General features: G+C 38.8%; 4 protein-coding genes across 5 annotated transcripts; 3 read left to right on the top strand and 1 right to left on the bottom strand.

Annotated features, from left to right (window-relative positions):
* Window positions 1-201: 201 nt before the first annotated feature.
* LOC103948139 (fructose-bisphosphate aldolase 3, chloroplastic) lies at window positions 202-3,017 on the bottom strand. Its single transcript, XM_009359139.3, has 6 exons — window positions 2,752-3,017; window positions 1,753-2,022; window positions 1,538-1,647; window positions 1,324-1,414; window positions 873-1,142; window positions 202-711 (listed from the first exon to the last, which is right to left on the bottom strand). Exons 1-6 carry the CDS (start codon window positions 2,911-2,913, stop codon window positions 433-435), a joined length of 1,182 nt encoding a protein of 393 aa, XP_009357414.1. The 5' UTR covers window positions 2,914-3,017; the 3' UTR covers window positions 202-432.
* Window positions 3,018-6,159: 3,142 nt separating this feature from the next.
* On the top strand, window positions 6,160-9,160 carry LOC103949464 (protein PHYTOCHROME-DEPENDENT LATE-FLOWERING-like). Of its 2 annotated transcripts, none has more exons than XM_048585277.1 (8): window positions 6,160-6,635; window positions 7,309-7,396; window positions 7,475-7,539; window positions 7,651-7,713; window positions 8,277-8,357; window positions 8,441-8,599; window positions 8,694-8,792; window positions 8,876-9,160. In XM_048585277.1, exons 1-8 carry the CDS (start codon window positions 6,513-6,515, stop codon window positions 9,158-9,160), a joined length of 963 nt encoding a protein of 320 aa, XP_048441234.1. In that variant the 5' UTR covers window positions 6,160-6,512. The 2 variants fall into 2 exon arrangements, with proteins under 2 accessions (XP_048441234.1, XP_009358865.3); XM_009360590.3 differs by having other exon boundaries at window positions 6,162-6,635; window positions 8,879-9,160.
* A 34-nt stretch (window positions 9,161-9,194) lies between these two features.
* Window positions 9,195-12,938, top strand: LOC125477803 (protein PHYTOCHROME-DEPENDENT LATE-FLOWERING-like). Its single transcript, XM_048585276.1, has 5 exons — window positions 9,195-10,096; window positions 10,193-10,422; window positions 10,535-10,689; window positions 11,147-11,185; window positions 11,270-12,938. The coding sequence occupies exons 1-5, from the start codon at window positions 9,195-9,197 to the stop codon at window positions 11,585-11,587; spliced, it is 1,644 nt and encodes a 547-aa protein (XP_048441233.1). The 3' UTR covers window positions 11,588-12,938.
* Window positions 12,939-13,840: 902 nt separating this feature from the next.
* On the top strand, window positions 13,841-17,281 carry LOC103948131 (2-oxoglutarate and iron-dependent oxygenase domain-containing protein CP2). Its single transcript, XM_009359129.3, has 9 exons — window positions 13,841-14,282; window positions 14,670-14,717; window positions 14,938-15,114; window positions 15,189-15,339; window positions 15,434-15,520; window positions 15,882-16,006; window positions 16,194-16,312; window positions 16,819-16,930; window positions 17,023-17,281. Exons 1-9 carry the CDS (start codon window positions 13,992-13,994, stop codon window positions 17,053-17,055), a joined length of 1,143 nt encoding a protein of 380 aa, XP_009357404.2. The 5' UTR covers window positions 13,841-13,991; the 3' UTR covers window positions 17,056-17,281.
* Window positions 17,282-18,182: the final 901 nt, after the last annotated feature.

Below are 18,182 nucleotides of genomic sequence, written 5' to 3'. Positions count from 1 at the left end.
ATATTTTTATGCAATACTGCACTAGTTATGTGCTTCTTGAACAAAGAATTTGAGTGCTTTCCAGGATTCACATACACTTACATAAAGATTGATTCCAAAGCGCTGTTAATCATTTTAAAAGCATTTCCAAACTCAGTCAACTACTAGACAGGAAGCACGAAACAATCTCAACAATCACAAATAAATAGGAGGATCTTAACCTTGAGAGGATAGAAATACTTTCACTACTCCCACCTTCATAAGTTACAATTTGCAAAACATATCGTTTTATCATCGGTCTTATTCAAGCCCTCGAGTCTTCTAATGGGGAAGAAAGAAATCAAAAAGCTTTTACTCAAGCATACGCTAGCACCGAAAAAGAAACTGCTGTAAATTACACCCGTCTCGAGTTTCAACTCCCAAGGAGAGGAATGAATTACCTCAGACTCTGGCTTAGTATGTATAGCCCTTGACGAACATACCCTTCTTGGCTTCCTCGTCCTCACCTGCGGCAGAGTACTTTCCTAGCTGAGCCAAGGAATTTGCCTTTGCTCGCACCAAAAGTGCCTTTTGTGCGGCCTCCACATTCTCAGGACGTCCTTGCCATGCCTTAAGCACAGAGTTCTGGAGGGCACGTGCATACGAGAAGGATACATGCCAGGGGTTGGGGCTCTGGTTCATTGCATGAAGGTTGAGGGTTGCTTCTGCTTCGGATTGTCCTCCTGACAAAAACTGAGAAGTAAACAGAGGAAATATCAATTAGCCCATGGGTCGATGGTAACAAATATCATGAGTATTACATTCTTTTAGTAATATTATTGTAGTAATATTCAACAACGCCAGAAGGTGAAAAAACAAGTTGTACAGTTCGGTATTGTTTGCAACAATCTTACCATGATTCCTGGCACTGCGGGAGGAACTCTCCTTTTAAGTACTGTGAGGGTAGCCTTTGCAATGGCTTCTGGAGTAGCCTTTTCCTTGTGTTCAGCCCCTGGGGTAACCATGCTAGGCTTAAGAAGGATTCCTTCGAACACCACATTGTTTTCGGCCAAGTAATAGAATACTTCTGCCCAGACCTTCTCTGCAACTTCAAGTGTCCTTTCGATTGGGTGGTCCCCGTCGAGAAGAATCTCAGGCTCTACAATGGGCACAAGACCATTGTCCTGCAAATAATGTCATACCAATGAATCATACCCAGAATGTTTTACAATTATTACCAATGGGTAAAAAAAAAAAAGGAAATATCTATATTTTACTTTCAAGTTGGCAAAAAATAATTTCACTCTTACAACATAAAATGTTTTACCAAATCCAACTAACATAGCTATCTAAAATTGAACATACCTGAGAAATGGCAGCATAACGAGCAAGTCCCCAGGCAGCTTCCTTAACAGCTAGAGCAGAAGGACCACAAGGAATGCTAACAACTGTACGCCTGCACATTTCAATGAGAGGACACTTCGATAAGTTTATCTGTTAACTAGAATAGACCAAATGGACTGAACAATAGTAGAAACTCTATATAGCAGATGTCCACAAGAGATACTAGTTAACTTACCATTTAGCAAAACGAGCACCTTGCTTATAGTACTCCGCAGAACGTGAAGCCAATCCATCTAAGCCTTGGCACCAAGACTCATTGTTAGACCCGGGGAGGGGAACCAAACCCTGAACCACAAAAGAAGCACGTGAATGACAATCAAGGATCTCATCTGAAGTATGTAAAGAAATTTCACAAACTATATAGAACCCAGATTTCTAGTGGCATCTTACCTTATCAACTTTGATTCCAGGTACAATTTTCTGGTCGCGCAAAACATCCACAAATTTCTTCCCATCGGTTGTAGACTGGTAAAGTGTTTCCTCAAAAAGAATGGCACCAGAAATGTATTCACCAAGACCAGGGGTCGTCAACAAAAGCTGCCTGTAAGCCTGTCTGTTAACCTCGGTATTGTCCAACCCAATCGAGTCTAACCTCTTTCCACAAGTTGCATTTGATTCATCAATAGCGAGTATACCTCGACCAGGGGATGCAATAGTTTTCTGTACCATCCAAAAACAAGCAAAAACGAGTTAAAATATATAATAATAGAGCTGTGACTGAGAAATCAATAAAATCAATTACAAGCAGTGTTAGATCAAACTACACAGGAAAGTTGAAACACAACTTTCCAATCTAGTCACCAAAATCTTCAACAATTCTATCGAACACCAAATCTATTTATTCTCTTTAGGAAGTCCATAGGAAACAAGAACATATATATTAATCAATTGAAGAGGAATAGCACTAGACCACACGATAAGCCATACTAATTAGGTATGAAACTCGCCATCTAAGCGAGTCGAACATGAGACCCTTCACTTCCTAGTGAAGCGGAATACTACTGGACACCGTAGTGATAGTGATATACTAATCAACTGAAAGGAATAGCACTAGACCACACGATGAGCATAATAATTAGGTAAGAAACTCGCCGTCTGAGCGAGTCGAACATGAGACGTTTCATAAGCGGAATACTACTAGACAAGACAGTGATAGTGACATATTAATCAATTGATTAAGCAAGACATATTAATCAGTTGAATTAAGCAAACAAATCAAATTCACATCCGGACAAACAAATCAAATCAAATCAAATCACAAAAAAAATTAAGAAAATGATCAGTCTAAAATAGATTCAAACTTTCAGCCAGCGATGAAATCACCAAACAAAAACCTCGAATTGTGCATAAATATTAGCGAAACGAAAACAAGTTAAAGAGAATACGCACGGCAGTTAGGAGGAGTTCGTCGGTGTAGGCCTTGGCACGGATCGGGACAGCGACTCGGCGAGTAGCGAGGCTAGTCGACGATCCAGGACGCTGAGTGAAGGACTGCTGTCCGATCCACTGAGACGACGCCGCATTAAGCTTCGCTAAGCTGGAACAGGCCATGGCTTCGAGCAGAGACGTTCGAAATTACTTTGGAGAGGTCGACTGATTGTTTGTTTCCCGAGAAAATGTTTAAGCCTGACGGAGGGGTTTGGTGGGTGCGAAGAGAAAGAGAGAGGGTGTGATATAAAAATAAGACGTTATTCTTGGTGAGTCCGCACTTGGCTTTACGAGTTGTAATGGGACAAGCAACATACGAGACTACCAAACGGCCCTTATTGTATCATTGTGTGATTTACCAGATTACCCTTTGCCAAATGACGATCATTGGGTCGGGTCACGTTTACCCTTACCTAACAATTGACAGCTTTGCCAATGCGGCTTGTTTTAGGTTGGCGGGGGAAAAATAAAAAAAAAAACTATGATTATGTAGGAAATTGTGATTATTTCATTTTTCAAATAACGCTTTAGTGAGGTGGCATAAATTAATTATTATGTATTGATGCGAGTTTGATTTTTACTGATTTTTGTTTTTTTAATAATGATATAACGCTATACATTAAAGAATTATAAGTTACACTTAATGAAAATTTTGTTTTTTTTTAAACAAACAATAATTCACACTAATGGAAAAATGATGGGTTAAGTCTCACAATGGAATAGCACCAATATGGTTCAAATTCGTCTTTGGTGAGAATCGAACCTAAGATCTCTCACTTACAAGTGAAGAGGAATACTACTAAATCATAGTACTAACTGATCTCATTTTTTTCTTTATTTGTTATAAAAAATGTAATTAGGAAAAAAAACAAAAGAGAATGAAATGAAAAGGAAACCGAGTCACCGACCTCCCACGGGACATGACAAAAGAGCCAGACGCCTGCTTTGTATGACAAGTTTGACATAGGCCAAAGGAGGCTTTATTATTTTTTCCAAAAAACAAAAAAGGAGGCTTTATTTTATGTTTGGTAAAGGTCAAGGAGAATTTCCTTTTTCTGAAAATGGTGAATTAAGTATTAACGGATAATTTCCGTTTTATAAGAAAAAAGGAAGATAATATTTACTTCTATATGATGTCTTCATTTGGTGAGCTATATTCTTAGCCGGACTTGGATCCTCTGCTGAGCTAATGGAGAGGATCCTACTCATCAATCATCCTGAGCCGTTAGATTTTTATCCAATGGCTACAAACAGGAAGGTCCTTTTAAAATTATAATGATTGTAGTCGTTGGATAAAAATCCAACGACCCAGGATGATTGATGAAGAGGATCCTCTTCATTAGCTTAGGAGAAAATCTAAATTCTTCTTAGCCTAGCCCATAAAATATTAAAACATTCCTTTTTGTCTTTGAAGCCCACGGCCCACCCATTTTCAATTTGAACACTGAGTCAAACGTTAAATTCAACACGTGTTAATAAATAATAAACAAATGATTGTCAACTCCTAATGATATTAGTGTTTTACTTGTTACCTTGATTTCTATTTCACATGCGGTCAGAATTTTTTAATATGCTAAAAACACAGTTTTGAACATTAATTGTTATAATATAATTAGTTGAATTTTCTTTTTCAGTTTTCAATCAATTGCACTATAACGCTTGTCTCTATAATCGCATTACCAGCACACTAAAAAATCTTTTATACCCATGGGATGCCTCAGTAAGTAGTTGAACAATTTTGTTTTTGTTTTTTTGTTTTTTTTTTTTCCCGTTCGTGTCTTGCAGCTATAATACTGGGTTTTGTTTGGCTACACTAACATTGCTAGGTAATTTTCTATTTGTACGTTGGATCGTATAATGCAGCAAAAGTAATTTGTATACCATATCGCATTATTGACTATTTTTAGTAAACAATTAAACAAATATTTTTTTTTCGTTCGTGTCTTGGTGCTATAATACTGATATTTATTTGGCTGCATTATACATTACCAGGTGTTTTTTTGTTTAGACGTGCTCTTCTATTTATGTGACATCCCACATCACCCAGGGAGTGATCCTTATATGTATATTCTCATCCCTACCTAGCACGAGGCTTTTTGGGAGCTCACTGGCTTCGGGTTTCATGGGAACTCCGAAGTTAAGCGAGTAGCGCGCGAGAGCATTCCCAGGATGGGTGACCCATCGGGAAGTTTTGTTTTTGAGTTCCCAAAAACAAAACCGTGAGGGCGTGGTCGGAGCCCAAAGCGGACAATATCGTGCTATGGTGGTGGAGCGGGCCCGGGAAGTGATCCGCCCCGGGCCGGGATGTGATAATTTACATATGGGAACGTATAATGCAGTTAAAATAATTTTCTATATTAGATCACGTTACTAACTATTTTTAGTGAACAGTTGAACAATCTTGTTTTTTGTTTTCATTCGTGTCTTGCAGCTATGATACTGGTATTTGTTTGGCTGCACTATATGTTGTCAGGTGTTTTTCTATTTAATGGTATTTGTTTTTTTTGTTCTTTGTAACGGTTTATCATTATTCGAGATTAACTAAGCTGGAAGTTGAACAGATGAATCACGAACAAACAAATAAATGTTACATTACAATGATGTATATCTTTTAGTATGAATTTTCTTGTATGCTTTGATGTATAAAATACACCACAATCTTCCATTGTTGAGTCCTTGGCCGCATTAGCTTTGTGTTTATTTAGCACATGTCATAAACTGAAGCATAGTAAAAATTTCGCTTTGTGTAACATTCAACCCTATTCAAAATAGGTTTGTTGTTTTTTTTTTTTAATCTAAAATGGTTTTTGAGATTAGTATAACTCATCACTTTGGTTTATGACAGTGAAAGTCGATTGAAGTAGTCATTGAGTTTGTCCGTATATTATTTTGGTCATTTTGGGAAAAATCTGTCAATATCTTTATTAAGTTGTCATGTAAATGACCATGTGATTACCTTTTTAAGAGTATTTTTGTCAAACCAACCATTCCGCTTAACGAGCACGTTGACAAATTCTTCACGAACTCATCAAATGATTGATAGTGGACAAACTCAGATACCACTTATATTAATTTTTATTGTTAGATATCAAAGTAAGGAGTTATGTCAATCTTATAAAACCCTTAAGCTAAAAAGCCTTCAAGAAAATGCTTCAAAACTCCACTTGTTTTGATGTTGATGTGTCATGTATAAGGATTAGAACCCATAAAGAACGATGCAGCCCAACTACACCACAGCATTCCCCAGGTGAGTGATTTATCACATTGGAGATGCAAATAAGACCAGATCCATTTCCCACCAAATCACCTACATGATCAACACATTTCACTCATGCAACCATAAAGTGCCAAAATGGCCGTTGCCTTAACACAGAAGTCCCAGAAAAATTCCAAAAAGTGAATTGAATTCAAGAGCCCCCACATCCACCGATGCAATATAAAGATAAAACAAAATTGTATAACGCCATCACAGCATAAGCTGTAAATTTATAGAGTTTCCATGTAATACTATATTGGATTTGGAGCTGTATATATACTACGTGTTTCTGTTCATGGCTAAGTTATCAACCTATAAATCGTGACCCTCCGAGAACCAGAGCGAAACGGGCAGTTTCCGATACAACTAGGGCACATTCCCGCCGTCCCTCTCAAACCCATTTCATCGTTTCCTTTCTGTGTAACCAAAAGGTGGTGGAGGAAATTCTGAGTGAAGTGAGGGAGACATGGGTGTGTCGTTCCAGGTTGCAAAGACGGGTACGAGGTACAGACCGAAGCTGCTTCCGACTGAGGAGAAAGACAGCAGTGAAAACGACTCGGGTTCTGACCCTCAGCAGCGAGAGAACGAGGTCTTGTAGATGTTATGAGTTCGAGTTTTTCACCAGCCAACCCTTTATTCAACCTGTTTCATAGTATTATTTTGATTGATCGGTTGTTGTTCGTTGTATTGTTGTTTTATTGTCTCGGTTGGATTTTGGGGTTTCTGGTTTCTATGACATTTATGTGGTTTTGGTTGATGGGTTTCTTTTCGGGTGGTGTTATATGCATACCTATTTTTACCTCTCACACATTCTCGTTAATTTCTGTCGTTTGATCTTCTTCAATTTATTCGATCCGACGGTTAAAAATTGAGAGAGAGGTGTGGAAGATAAAAATGAGTGTTTGGATAGCACCACCTGTTTTTTTTTTTTTTTCCCTGTAATTGTGATTTGTTGTTTGCATGGTTGAAGGTTGATGGAGAGTGAACTGTCACTTGTTTATGTGTCTTTGTTTTTCCCCCATCTTTCGATTTTTTTTTATTTTATCGAAAGATTGCCCTTTTTTATACAAGCGATGTTGGAAAAGGAGAATCAAACTCGGGAGCTTGGATGCAAAATTTCGCCTTTAATTGTTGTCTTTTGTTATATAAAATGGACGTTTTAAAAAAATAATTTAGTTAATAAGTTGGATGTTTAGTTGAAACACATTTTCAAGTGCCTGTAAGGGTTTTAAATTATTAAATCTTCCAATGGTTTTGTGAAGGTTAATTGTACTGGGATGGGAGCTAAGGTTGCTGCTGCTGATCCTTCAAGTGTATTAGTCAATCCTCAAAACCACTCAGTTTCAGAGGGTAACGCACCACTTTGATTTTGTAAGCTTATGATCTGCTGAGAATTTTTTTTTTGTTGAGAGTCAATTTTTCGTGCAGATTTTGAGGTATGCTTTTCACTGAAGTTGTTTGAGAATGGATTTAACGTGGGAAAAGCTAACGAGGTCAGAAATTATGACGATAGATTCTTACAGAAGTTGCTTGCATTTGTTAAACTATAGTGTCATTTGTAATCTTTCCACCGGCCATTAACGCACACCTTAATGCTTTTGTAGCTGCTCAATGGCGTACCAGAGCACTTGCATCCATATGATAGAGCATCAGAGAAACTTTTTACGGTAAGTCTGTGATTCATTATTTGCGCGGTGCGATTCACCGGAATGTCTTGGCAGTGACTTTAAGTTTTTGTTAGATGAGCCTTGCTATCTTGTTGTTGTACTTAGATCTTAACGGGTCATAGCCAGTGGCTTTTCACGACGACACTCATGGTCGATTGCTTCTACTTATGCTGCTTGTGCTGCATTTTATGCTTGTTAATTGTTTGAGTTCCTAAAACCCGGTTAAAATTTTAAGATAGGAAGGTCAGTTTCCATACGCATTTTATCGCCAGATAAACAGCTTACCTCTTTTCCTAAAACCCGCAAACATCACAAATTTTTAGGGGAATATTGGATAGAGCTATTGAAAAAAAAGTTCCTACATATTGGGGTTTGTTTAGTTGTTATTGAACATCAAATGCTGGAATGAACGGTCATGGAACTTTGATATCTTCTTTTCTTTTATTTTTAGATAAAATCTTCGAATATTGTTCAACCTTAAAGCGATTCGTTAATATTTTAAAGCAAGCTGCAGGTTCTTAACCTTAAAGCGATTGGTTTTCTATATTTGTCGTGTTTATCAGGCGATTGAGTGTGGTTGGTTACCTGGAGCTGTTTTTGATGCCTTACCCTGCAAATATGTCAATGGAGCCATCCTTTGTGAGGTGATGTCTTTGTTTTAGTGTTTAGTTGGTCATTGGCATTAGATATGGTAGGTTTGTCTTCTTGAAAGATGTTTCCTTCGCAGATTCAAGATTACCGCAGTTGTTTGATCCAAGAAAGAGCGACTGTTCCTATAAATAAAGTTCCAAGTGTTCACAAGGTTCTCTTGCATATGCGCACGGAAAATGTTGTCAAAGACATCTTGTCAATCTCCAATAATTCTTGGACCTACAGAGACTTTTTGGTTGGTAGACTTTCGTAGTGAGCATCTGTATGCTCCTCGGCTTTCCACTCAAGCTTATTGCCTCGTTTCATGTTCATTTCCTGTTCTTGTTCAGGAAGTTGAGTCCCAAATTGTCAAGGCTCTGCAACCTGCTCTTCATCTAAATCCACAGCCATTGCAGGACATATACTCTGGAGAATCCTTAAGAAAGAAGGTACTGGAAGTGATAGAATTCGTGTAATGTGTGCCAAAGTTCCAAATGCATGAAGCATATTACCTAACTCTTACATTTTGTAGCAGATCGATCTTGGAATTGTGTGGAGCTGGAAAAGGCGAAAGCTGAGTGATGCATCAGACACCGACATAGGTTTCAACAACTGTCATCGTGTAGCTGACATTACCGTTAATTGTGCTACTCAGAGTTGCAGCTCTCTAGCTGGTTTATCGTATCAAGAAAGAGGCATTACATTTTCAGAGCACAATGTTGTACGAGAGAACTTATTATCCACAAGAAAACAACCTTCTTCAAGAGAATTGGGGAGCTCACTTTCCGATCTGTTGACATCACAAGCCTCGATCTAAAGGTGCATATAATTGTAGCCAGGCTTCTTTACCGATGGTTGCAGCATCTGATTTTGCCACTTTACCCAAACCAAGTCTTAACTACTCAAATAATGGTTTGGGTATGCCTGGTTCATCGGCTCTAGATAAGAGAGTCAGATGTGAAACACAAGCAGTTCAAGCACCAATGCTAAAGAAACCCAAGCCAGAGCCTGTGGACTTCTCTTATCAGCAGCTTACTGGAAGCCAAGCTGAAACCAGTCTTCTACCTTATCTACAGTGGAAGAAAAATTTGTTGCATCAACGCAGTGAGGGTGGAAAAGTTGTACATGAAAGAATCCAGGAGAAAGTGCGTCCCTCGGTGATAATAAATAATGGTCAGACACGAGGTTTTCAAGGAATCTCAGAGCTGCAGGCTGCTTTCGACACTTCTAATGTTAAGTTAGAGCCTGAAAAAGATAGTTTTCCCAGTTCAAATTTTAGGAAGACCAAAAATGAGCACCATGTGATGGACAGGATACCTTTTCAGTCTTATCTCCAGCAATCACAAAAGCAACAATCATCATCTCAATTAAGAGATAATGTAACTACTAATATGAGGATACACAGGGGTCAACCTGTTGACGAAAATACAACTATGAGGATGCACAGAAGTGTCTCTCAATTGAGGACGGATTCAGATATATTTCAGGTTGCGGCTCCTGAGAATTGTGCGTCTGCAAGTTCTCCAAACATAACCTTTCTGCCATCAGAGGTAGTTGTTCCTCCAAAGCAGAAAACAAATCCTCGTCCTAAACGCTCCAGAAAAAAGACTGATGATTCTAGTGCTTGCATGGGCAATACCAATGCTGCTGATGCAAACCATGTTTCCATGAATCTTGCTTCATCTCGGTCATCAAGACCTAAAGTTGGATCTTTCCCTGAGAGCTTTTTGAAGATTCAAGCAGTGACTGTGAGGTAATATCATAGTTAAAGTTATGCCAGTTATACTGCAAATAGTTCTGTTTCTGCAGTCTTGCTTGTTATGATGTGTAATGCCTTGTAATGCATCAGGTATGGACTACATAACAGGGAGTACAAATTGGACCCATTTTTGCGAAGGAAACCCTTTTCTTCCGTAACTCCATTGGTTTCTTACCAACTCTTATCTTCAGGAGATAACAGAAAGTGGGAGAATACTTCCACAGATAAAGTTTCTCTCAAAGAATGCTTTCTGGACTGTGGTATCGGTATTTATGAAACTCGGACATTGACTTTTCTACGTCAGTCTCACATCCATCAAGGTAAAGAACTGATTATGTTTGTCTTCTATGCATGTCATATATGTACATATATGTAATTTTCAACCCTTATCGCTTCCTTTCTTCTCATTTGAGTAATTCTATGCAATCCTAGGAAATGAGACTCCCATCGTTGATAGAGAGGCTCAGGTCAGACTGATCATATCGGAGAAGCTTAATGAGGGAATGATGAAAGCAAGTGTTGTTTATGGAACCGAAAAAGAGATGTTTTCAATTGATTATCCTCTTCTACCAGCTTCTACTAGCACTGTGAGTTTCCATTTGTGATTATTCAGAGTCTCCTCTTCTGATATATGATTGCGACGCTCCTTTTGGAATGCAATAAATCTCGATTATTAATCCCCTGACATCTGTTTTGAGTTTGTTACCCTGTGGTCTATTTTACATTGCAAAGCTCACGGTTTACAGATATTTCCCTGATATTTCAAGTAACTAATGAGCACTTATATCTTTTGTCAACTACTTCCGAATTGCGGTGTCCCATGTTTTTATTTGCGCGGTCCCATATTTCCTTATTCCAATTTTCTTTTTCGAACCAACAGTAGGTCTATTTTGTGATTATAATTTTACTGAGATTAAAATCTATCCAGCCTCCGTTAGCAAACTGTATATAATAAGAAACAGAAGCCAATTTACATCTTAGAATCGCGTTGCTTGTGTAGATTTGATGAAGAAAGCATCTGATTTTATATGTTGTTCTTGGCAGCATTCTGCATACCTCTTGGCTACTCAGTTCACCACACTGGTAAGTGTTTTCATGGATTAGGTTTGTTTCTCAGAACATAAAATAATACTTCGGTATTTACTCTTTCGTCATTCTTTTGGACAGATGAAGCGTGAAGGGTACTACCTATCTAGTTATCAAGTAGAGCCGATTTCTCCCAAGGCTGACGGGGGCTTCAGCAGTCAGTGGCATAGTGCTAGTATTAGTGCCACTCCATCAGCTCGACCAATCGTCCTACCTTCCTCAACTCTGACCCCAAGGTTATCACCTTCAGGACTTAGTCCCATATCCATGCAACGCCTTTCACAGAACATTTTCTCTGGAGGTCAATTTCTCCCACCTGAAATCATACAGTTAGCTGCACAACTCCCGGACACTGGTATACCCAAGCAAGCTCTCAGCATTGCTACACAAGAAAATTGATGATGCCGCAAGTCCGGCAGATTCTGAATAATTGTGCCTATTCAATGTATCAGACGCTGCAAATACAACAACAACAACGAAATCAATTCATGCAGGGGGGATCAGGAGGTGGAGGAGTAACTCCAAGTGGTTTAGGTATGATTGAACGGGGTGGAGTCCAGGTACTTGGAAATTCTCGTCTTGGTTTGTTGGGTAATGACATGGGCTTGAGGTCCTCTACTCCTACGGAATTGGGAGGACGGATGCCTTGGGTTGGCAATGTAGGTCAGTTTAACAATCTTGGCAGTGAAATATCTGGTTTAAATGACAGCAAGCTGCCTCTTGGCCCGGTTTCTGATCATCTGAGGGCCGCAGAAGGCCAAGGGAAAGCCTTGAGGACTGGGGTTTCGGTGGACATATCAAATTTTCCAGGCGTGACTAGTAAATTAAGCAACCAGCAGCTGCTACAATTGCAGATGCATCCACTGGAAATGAGATCACCGTTTGAACAGCAGATACAACCGGAAATTAGATCACTGGTTGAGCAGAAGATACTGCCACAGATGCATCCACCGGAAGTGGAATCATCAGTCCAGCAGCAGATACAACCGCAGATGTATCAAGCGGAAATGAGATCACCAGTTGGGCAGCAGCTACAACCGCAGATGTATCAACCAGGACTGGGATCACCACTTAAGCTGCAGATGCAACGGCAGATGCATCAACAGGAATTGGGATCACCGGTCCAACAGCGGATGCAACCGGTAATGAGATCACCAGTCCAGCTGCTACAACAGAATACGGAGCAGCAGCAGGAAATGACATCATTGCTCCAGCATTCAGTGCAGCAGCCATCGTAGTCCAGCATGCAGGTTCACCTCATTGTCAAGTTACCCGTCATCAACAATGTGACCAAAGCCAACAACTTATCCCAGAGCCAGCAGCGCAACAGGCGAATGGAACGCGGCTTATGGAATCCAGGAGATGAGCTTGCAGAATTATGGCTATGTGGGGAAGTAACAAAACTTGAGCTCAATGAGTGTTGTTTTTCTAGTCCCTTGGTCTTTTCGTTTTTGGTGAACAGTAGTCAAGAGGTAAGATTTAGTGGGAAAAACCAGGGTTTTTGGGTGTACATTCTTACATATGCAGGGCTTACCAAGGTAGGGAGGGGAAGGGTATACATCCATTTTGTCTTTTTGAAAGAAAATGTAAGGGAAAACAATGACCCTCATGTTTCTTCAATGTTTTTCTTCTACCTATTTGTTTCATGTGGGGAGAATGGTGTGCCAAGTGTATGTTGCCAAAACAAGATCAACAGTCCACTTACCTGGTTGGAGCAGTGTGCTTCTCTTAATGCATTCAAGTTCGATTTTTTTTTTTTTTTTTTTTTTTTTTTTGTGATTTAGATTAATTTAATATAGTATTTCTCGTATTAAAAAAAAAAATCAAAACTCAACGGTTCATTTTTTTTAATACAAATGATACCTTAATTCATACTAATTAAATTATACAAAAGAGAGATTCAAATTTTGAGTGCATATTAAGACACTATTTTTTTAGCTAAGGCTGCTATCCCTTGTCTAAATAATTAGAAAGTAAGTCAAGATTGCATCGGATTCGAATAGGATTGTAATGATAGCCGATTCAATTACAATAGATTCGTGTAGAAAGTTGTTCGTATCTTATTAACTACATCAGATTCGGTTCACTCGGATAAGATTGTAATTACCATTTTCAAAAACAAAAGTGCGGAATGAATTGTTGAAAAAATGCATCGAATTTGAATAGGATTGTAATGATATCCGGTTTAATTACAACGGATTCGTTTAGAAAGTTGTTCGTATCCTATTAACTACACAAGATTCGGTTCATTCAGATAAGATTGTAATTGCCATTTTCAAAAATAAAAGTGCGGAATGAATTGTTGTTGAAAAAAATGCATCAGATTCGAGTAGGATTGTAATGATAACCGGTTTAATTACAACGGATTCGTATTAAAAATTGTTTGTAACCTATTAATTACATCAGATTCCGATAAAATTGCAATTACAATTTAAACCAAAAAAAAAAAATGCTCAATGAACTGTTGTGGAAAGAAAAAGGTGGGAAAAAGAAGTAAATGCACTACTTGAAAATTTGTGGATAAGTTTCCAACACTCCACGTCAGAGCGTCCCCACAACTAAAATAAAAACCACCCCACGTCATCACGGTGGACCCTACGTCCAGATCCCGCTCGCGCGTCCACTGTCAAGTGTTTAACCAACCAACCAACCAACCACGCCACAGGGAACCCAAGCCCTAACCTGCAGCTCAAACTTCTTCTTCTTCATTTTTCATTTCTTCAAAACCCTAACAAAATTCCGCCAATTCAGTCACTATATCTCTCTGAAAATCCCCAATCTCTCTCACGAAGAGTCGAAGACTATGGCTACGGACGGCGTGGCGGACCGACGGAGGCCACCGCCGCAAACGCTGAGAACAGGCAACAACGGAAACTGCGTGATGAGCTTGTCGAACAGGCTGAGACTGATGCCGAACAAGGATCACAAGGCGGAGAGCTACGAGGACCTGGAGCAGTTGGAGTTCAGTCCCTTGCTCTTCAGCTCGCTGGAGCGCTACTTGCCTCCCACCATGCTCAATGCCTCACGTGACCTCAAGCTCCAGTACATGAGGGACATTCTCCTCCGGTACTCACCCGAGAGCGAACGCACTCGTGTAAGATATGATAACTCTCTCCCTCAAGTTTGGTGCATGCATGAAACTGAAAATGAATTTGAATATTGGAAGTTTCAGAATTTCTTGTTATGTGAATTTGAATATTTGGATGAATGTGTGAAATGAGTTTGCTTCAGTTGCGATTGGGGTAGAATGTGTAATTTCTTTGAATTCTCCAGAAATGATTGATGTGGATATACAATTCCTGTGTTAAATTTTGATTGTTGATGCGGATTTAGTTTATGTGCCTAGTCCAGGGAGATAAGCTTGAGTAGAAATAACATATAGTCAGAACAGGCAGGGGCAATGTGCTTTGGTTAATTAGTCAATCCGGCAGTCACTGCATTCCTGAGTGGCTCATATGTTTTTTTCTGTTTGAATAAACAGGTTCAACGACATCGAGAATACAGGCAGAAGATCATCACACACTATCAGGTGCATTTAACAGCTAATATGCGGTTAACATTTTGAAACTTGCTGTAATATGTAAACAACACATTTATGGATCATGGTCGAATGTTGCAGTCATTAAAGTTAAGCCCCTTCTTTTGGTACTCCTGGATTGGGGGCTTGAGTTCTGCATTAGACATTTAGTCATGATGGCTTGTCAACAAACTTAAGTATTTCCTTCTTAATCGGTCCTTCCTCTTTGCAGCCTCTAAAAAGGGAGTTGTACACTCTGCAAGCTGAAAAGTTCTTTGTCCCCTCATTTCTCAGAGCAATCAGTGAGAACACAGAGGATAGCTTTAGAAGTATACTGTCTGAACCCTCTCCTGGAGTTTATACATTTGAAATGCTTCAGCCGGATTTCTGTGAATTGTTAGTAACTGAGGTATCATTTTGAATAAAAGTTAATTTTCCTTTATGTTACCTTTTCTATTTTCTTATCAAATTCTGATTGCTTAGGTGGAAAATTTTCAAGGGTGGGTCAATGAGACAAATTTCAGAATCATGCGACCAAATACAATGAATAGATACGGTTGTGTTCTTGATGACTTTGGCCTGGAAACCATGCTTGACAAGTTGATGGAGGACTTTATATGTCCTATTTCCAAAGGTATTTCATCTCTAGTATTGTGAAATTGTAATTAGAAAAAGTTCTTATATGTGAAAGATTAGAAATAAGGTTATACTTCTTTTTGTTGATGCAGTTTTCTTCCCGGAAGTTGGTGGATCCACACTGGATACTCATCACGGTTTTGTTGTTGAATATGGAATTGATAGGGATGTAGAGCTTGGTAGGTGCTCATCCATCTAAAGGTTTTAGATCTAGTTTTTCGAAAGAAACATTTGTACTTAAGCCTTTATCTCTCTGCCATTTCCACTCTTTATATTTTCTTAGTTGAGGGAGATATGCTGTAGACTGCAGAGAAATACTGAGGCTTTAGTATCTGACGGGACGATAATGTACTCTATTGCATTTTTGAGTTATTTCTACTGATTATATTGTTGGTTTAGCTGATATGGCATTATTTCTCCTTATGTTTTCGTAATTGTGTCCAATTGTTCAATACTGTATGTGTGTCTTCATCTTAAACCCCTGTGCTAGATTTATAGCTTGTTAAGCTTTTATGAATCCGCAACAGCTTTATATTGCAGGTTTTCATGTGGATGATTCAGAAGTCACCTTGAATGTTTGCTTGGGAAAGCAATTTTCAGGTGGAGATTTGTTCTTTCGAGGTGTTCGATGTGATAAACATGTTAATTCAGAGACACAATCTGAGGTATGCTATTCTTTATGATCAATTTTTTTATGTAGGGTCATATTTTTCATCTTTTAGTAATACAAAGACTTTCAGGTATCATATTGGATATCATTTCTAATATATGATAAATAGTTGTAATAAATCTTTTATTTTCATACATTTTACCATATATGTATTGAACTTTTTCTTGGAATTCTATTTATAGGAAATCTTTGATTATCCTCATGTCCCGGGACATGCCATTCTTCATCGTGGTCGCCATCGACATGGTGCTAGAGCCACGACATCAGGGCGTCGAGTCAACTTACTATTATGGTGCAGAAGGTACCGTTCTCCACATTTAATCCCCCCCTAGAAGAATTTCAAGAAACCTAACCCAAGGATTTCAAGGATATTACAATCTCCCTAACTTTCTGGTTACTGCACAATCTCCCTAACTGGTCTTAAAGTAGAGTTCAGTGAAATGTTGGAATATCCGGTTTCACACAGTTGGTTTCTCCTAAACGCTATGTCCTCAATTGTTTTCTCAATTGATTGTGCACATTGCAAAACACACTGAATGGCCTTGTAAACATACATTACCAAAACGTGTCATCTAAGAAATTAATAGAATTTATTTAAGGCTAAGTAACCTTTGGATCTTGGGCTCGTTAGATTCTAGGATTTTTTTCCTGTGTGCCGGTGAATTTACTTAGGAACAGTTTTGCAGAAGCTTTTCTAGGTATGCTTACAGTAAAACTGTCAAACATAGGGTTTTACTGCAAGGATTATCTCAATTATGCATTCTTGTTTACCAAATTACTTACTTTGTATCCCCAATCTTCTTGTAGTTCGGTCTTTAGGGAGCTGAAGAAATATCAGAAAGATTTTTCCAACTGGTGTGGAGAGTGCAAACGTGAGAAGAAAGAAAGGCAGCGCCAATCAATTGCCGCAACCAAACTGGTATGGAATATTTGATGAGACAGAGAAAAATATTCAGCGTGTTTCCATGTTTGGCATTCATTAACTTCTGACCTCTGATTTTCTTCTCACAGGAAATACTTAAGAGAGATGGACAAACTGCTTGAGCTGTTTATTTCTTTTATGTTTTTACTTCCGATTCTTCTTGATCTGTTCATCTTGCAACTTTTGCTCATGAAGTTGTAAAATCTCATCCTTATCAGCACATAGACGTTTTTCGTGTCTATTTTCAAATTCGTATTCCATCCATTACTACAGACTACAGTCGGGCTATATGTTAGTAATATGAAAGGCCGGTGGCGGTGTGGTTTCACTGTGTGTTTCAACGCTTTAGCATGCCCAGTTCGACAAGTAACTGTGTTGTGTTGTGCCCTTTTTATGTAGTCACACACGACTGTACTTGACATTGCGCGATTGGCTTGGATAACCCCGCAATGGCAATATGGCATTTCTGCTGTAAGTTTCTCTCCCACCATCCACATACAAATCTCATGAAATTCAAAGTATAGAAAACCCACTCTGGTAACATGAAAGACGATGTTACTCAACACCATCTTTAGTTTAACTCGTTCTACACGTTTGATCAAAATATTCAAGTCAAACATGCTTTCTCTGTTTGTCTACTCAGTAGGTCTGTCTCCACAACACTAGCTCTTAAGGAATTGGTGTAAGAAAGCAAGCCATTTAGGACCAAATGGTATATTGTTGCTTAAATCCATATCCCAAAGGTCGTTACGCGTGCATGAATCTGTCAATTATCCTTCTGCATTCATCACATATTACCATATAAAAGTAAGAATGTCAACCATCCGATCACAATTTTCCACGTGAATATGAGTGGCGGTGACACTTTGACTCGATTACAAAGAAAGTGAGTTTAACCGAGTGTTAAAAATAAAAATAACCATTAGGTAAGAATAGTGTTCAATGTCAGAAAAGGACATCTTAAGACCAAACTCAACTCTGGGCTAAATGTTATTTTTTAGGTTTTATTCCACCCCCCCCTCCCAACCAACCCAACCCAACCCATGTTAAATGTGTGGGCTAAAAGCCAAATTCCCCCCCTAGGATTTAGCCCATAAAATGGTGTGGGCACCACCAACGGGACCCCACCCACATGGGCATGTCTTCCAGGATTTATTGAATCTAACGGCTGAGATCGAATATAATTAAATCTAACGATAAAAAAAAGATCCAACGACCTAAATTTAAATCCAATGGCTGAAATAATTAA

This window comes from the organism of the source record quoted next, unplaced genomic scaffold (assembly GCF_019419815.1).
Source record: "Pyrus x bretschneideri cultivar Hongxiangsu unplaced genomic scaffold, Pyrus_bretschneideri_v1 Contig22, whole genome shotgun sequence".
In the NCBI taxonomy this organism is placed as follows: domain Eukaryota; kingdom Viridiplantae; phylum Streptophyta; class Magnoliopsida; order Rosales; family Rosaceae; genus Pyrus; species Pyrus x bretschneideri.
The sequence above is the reverse complement of the archived record's forward strand: the minus strand, read 5'-3'. Positions and strand labels throughout refer to the sequence as shown.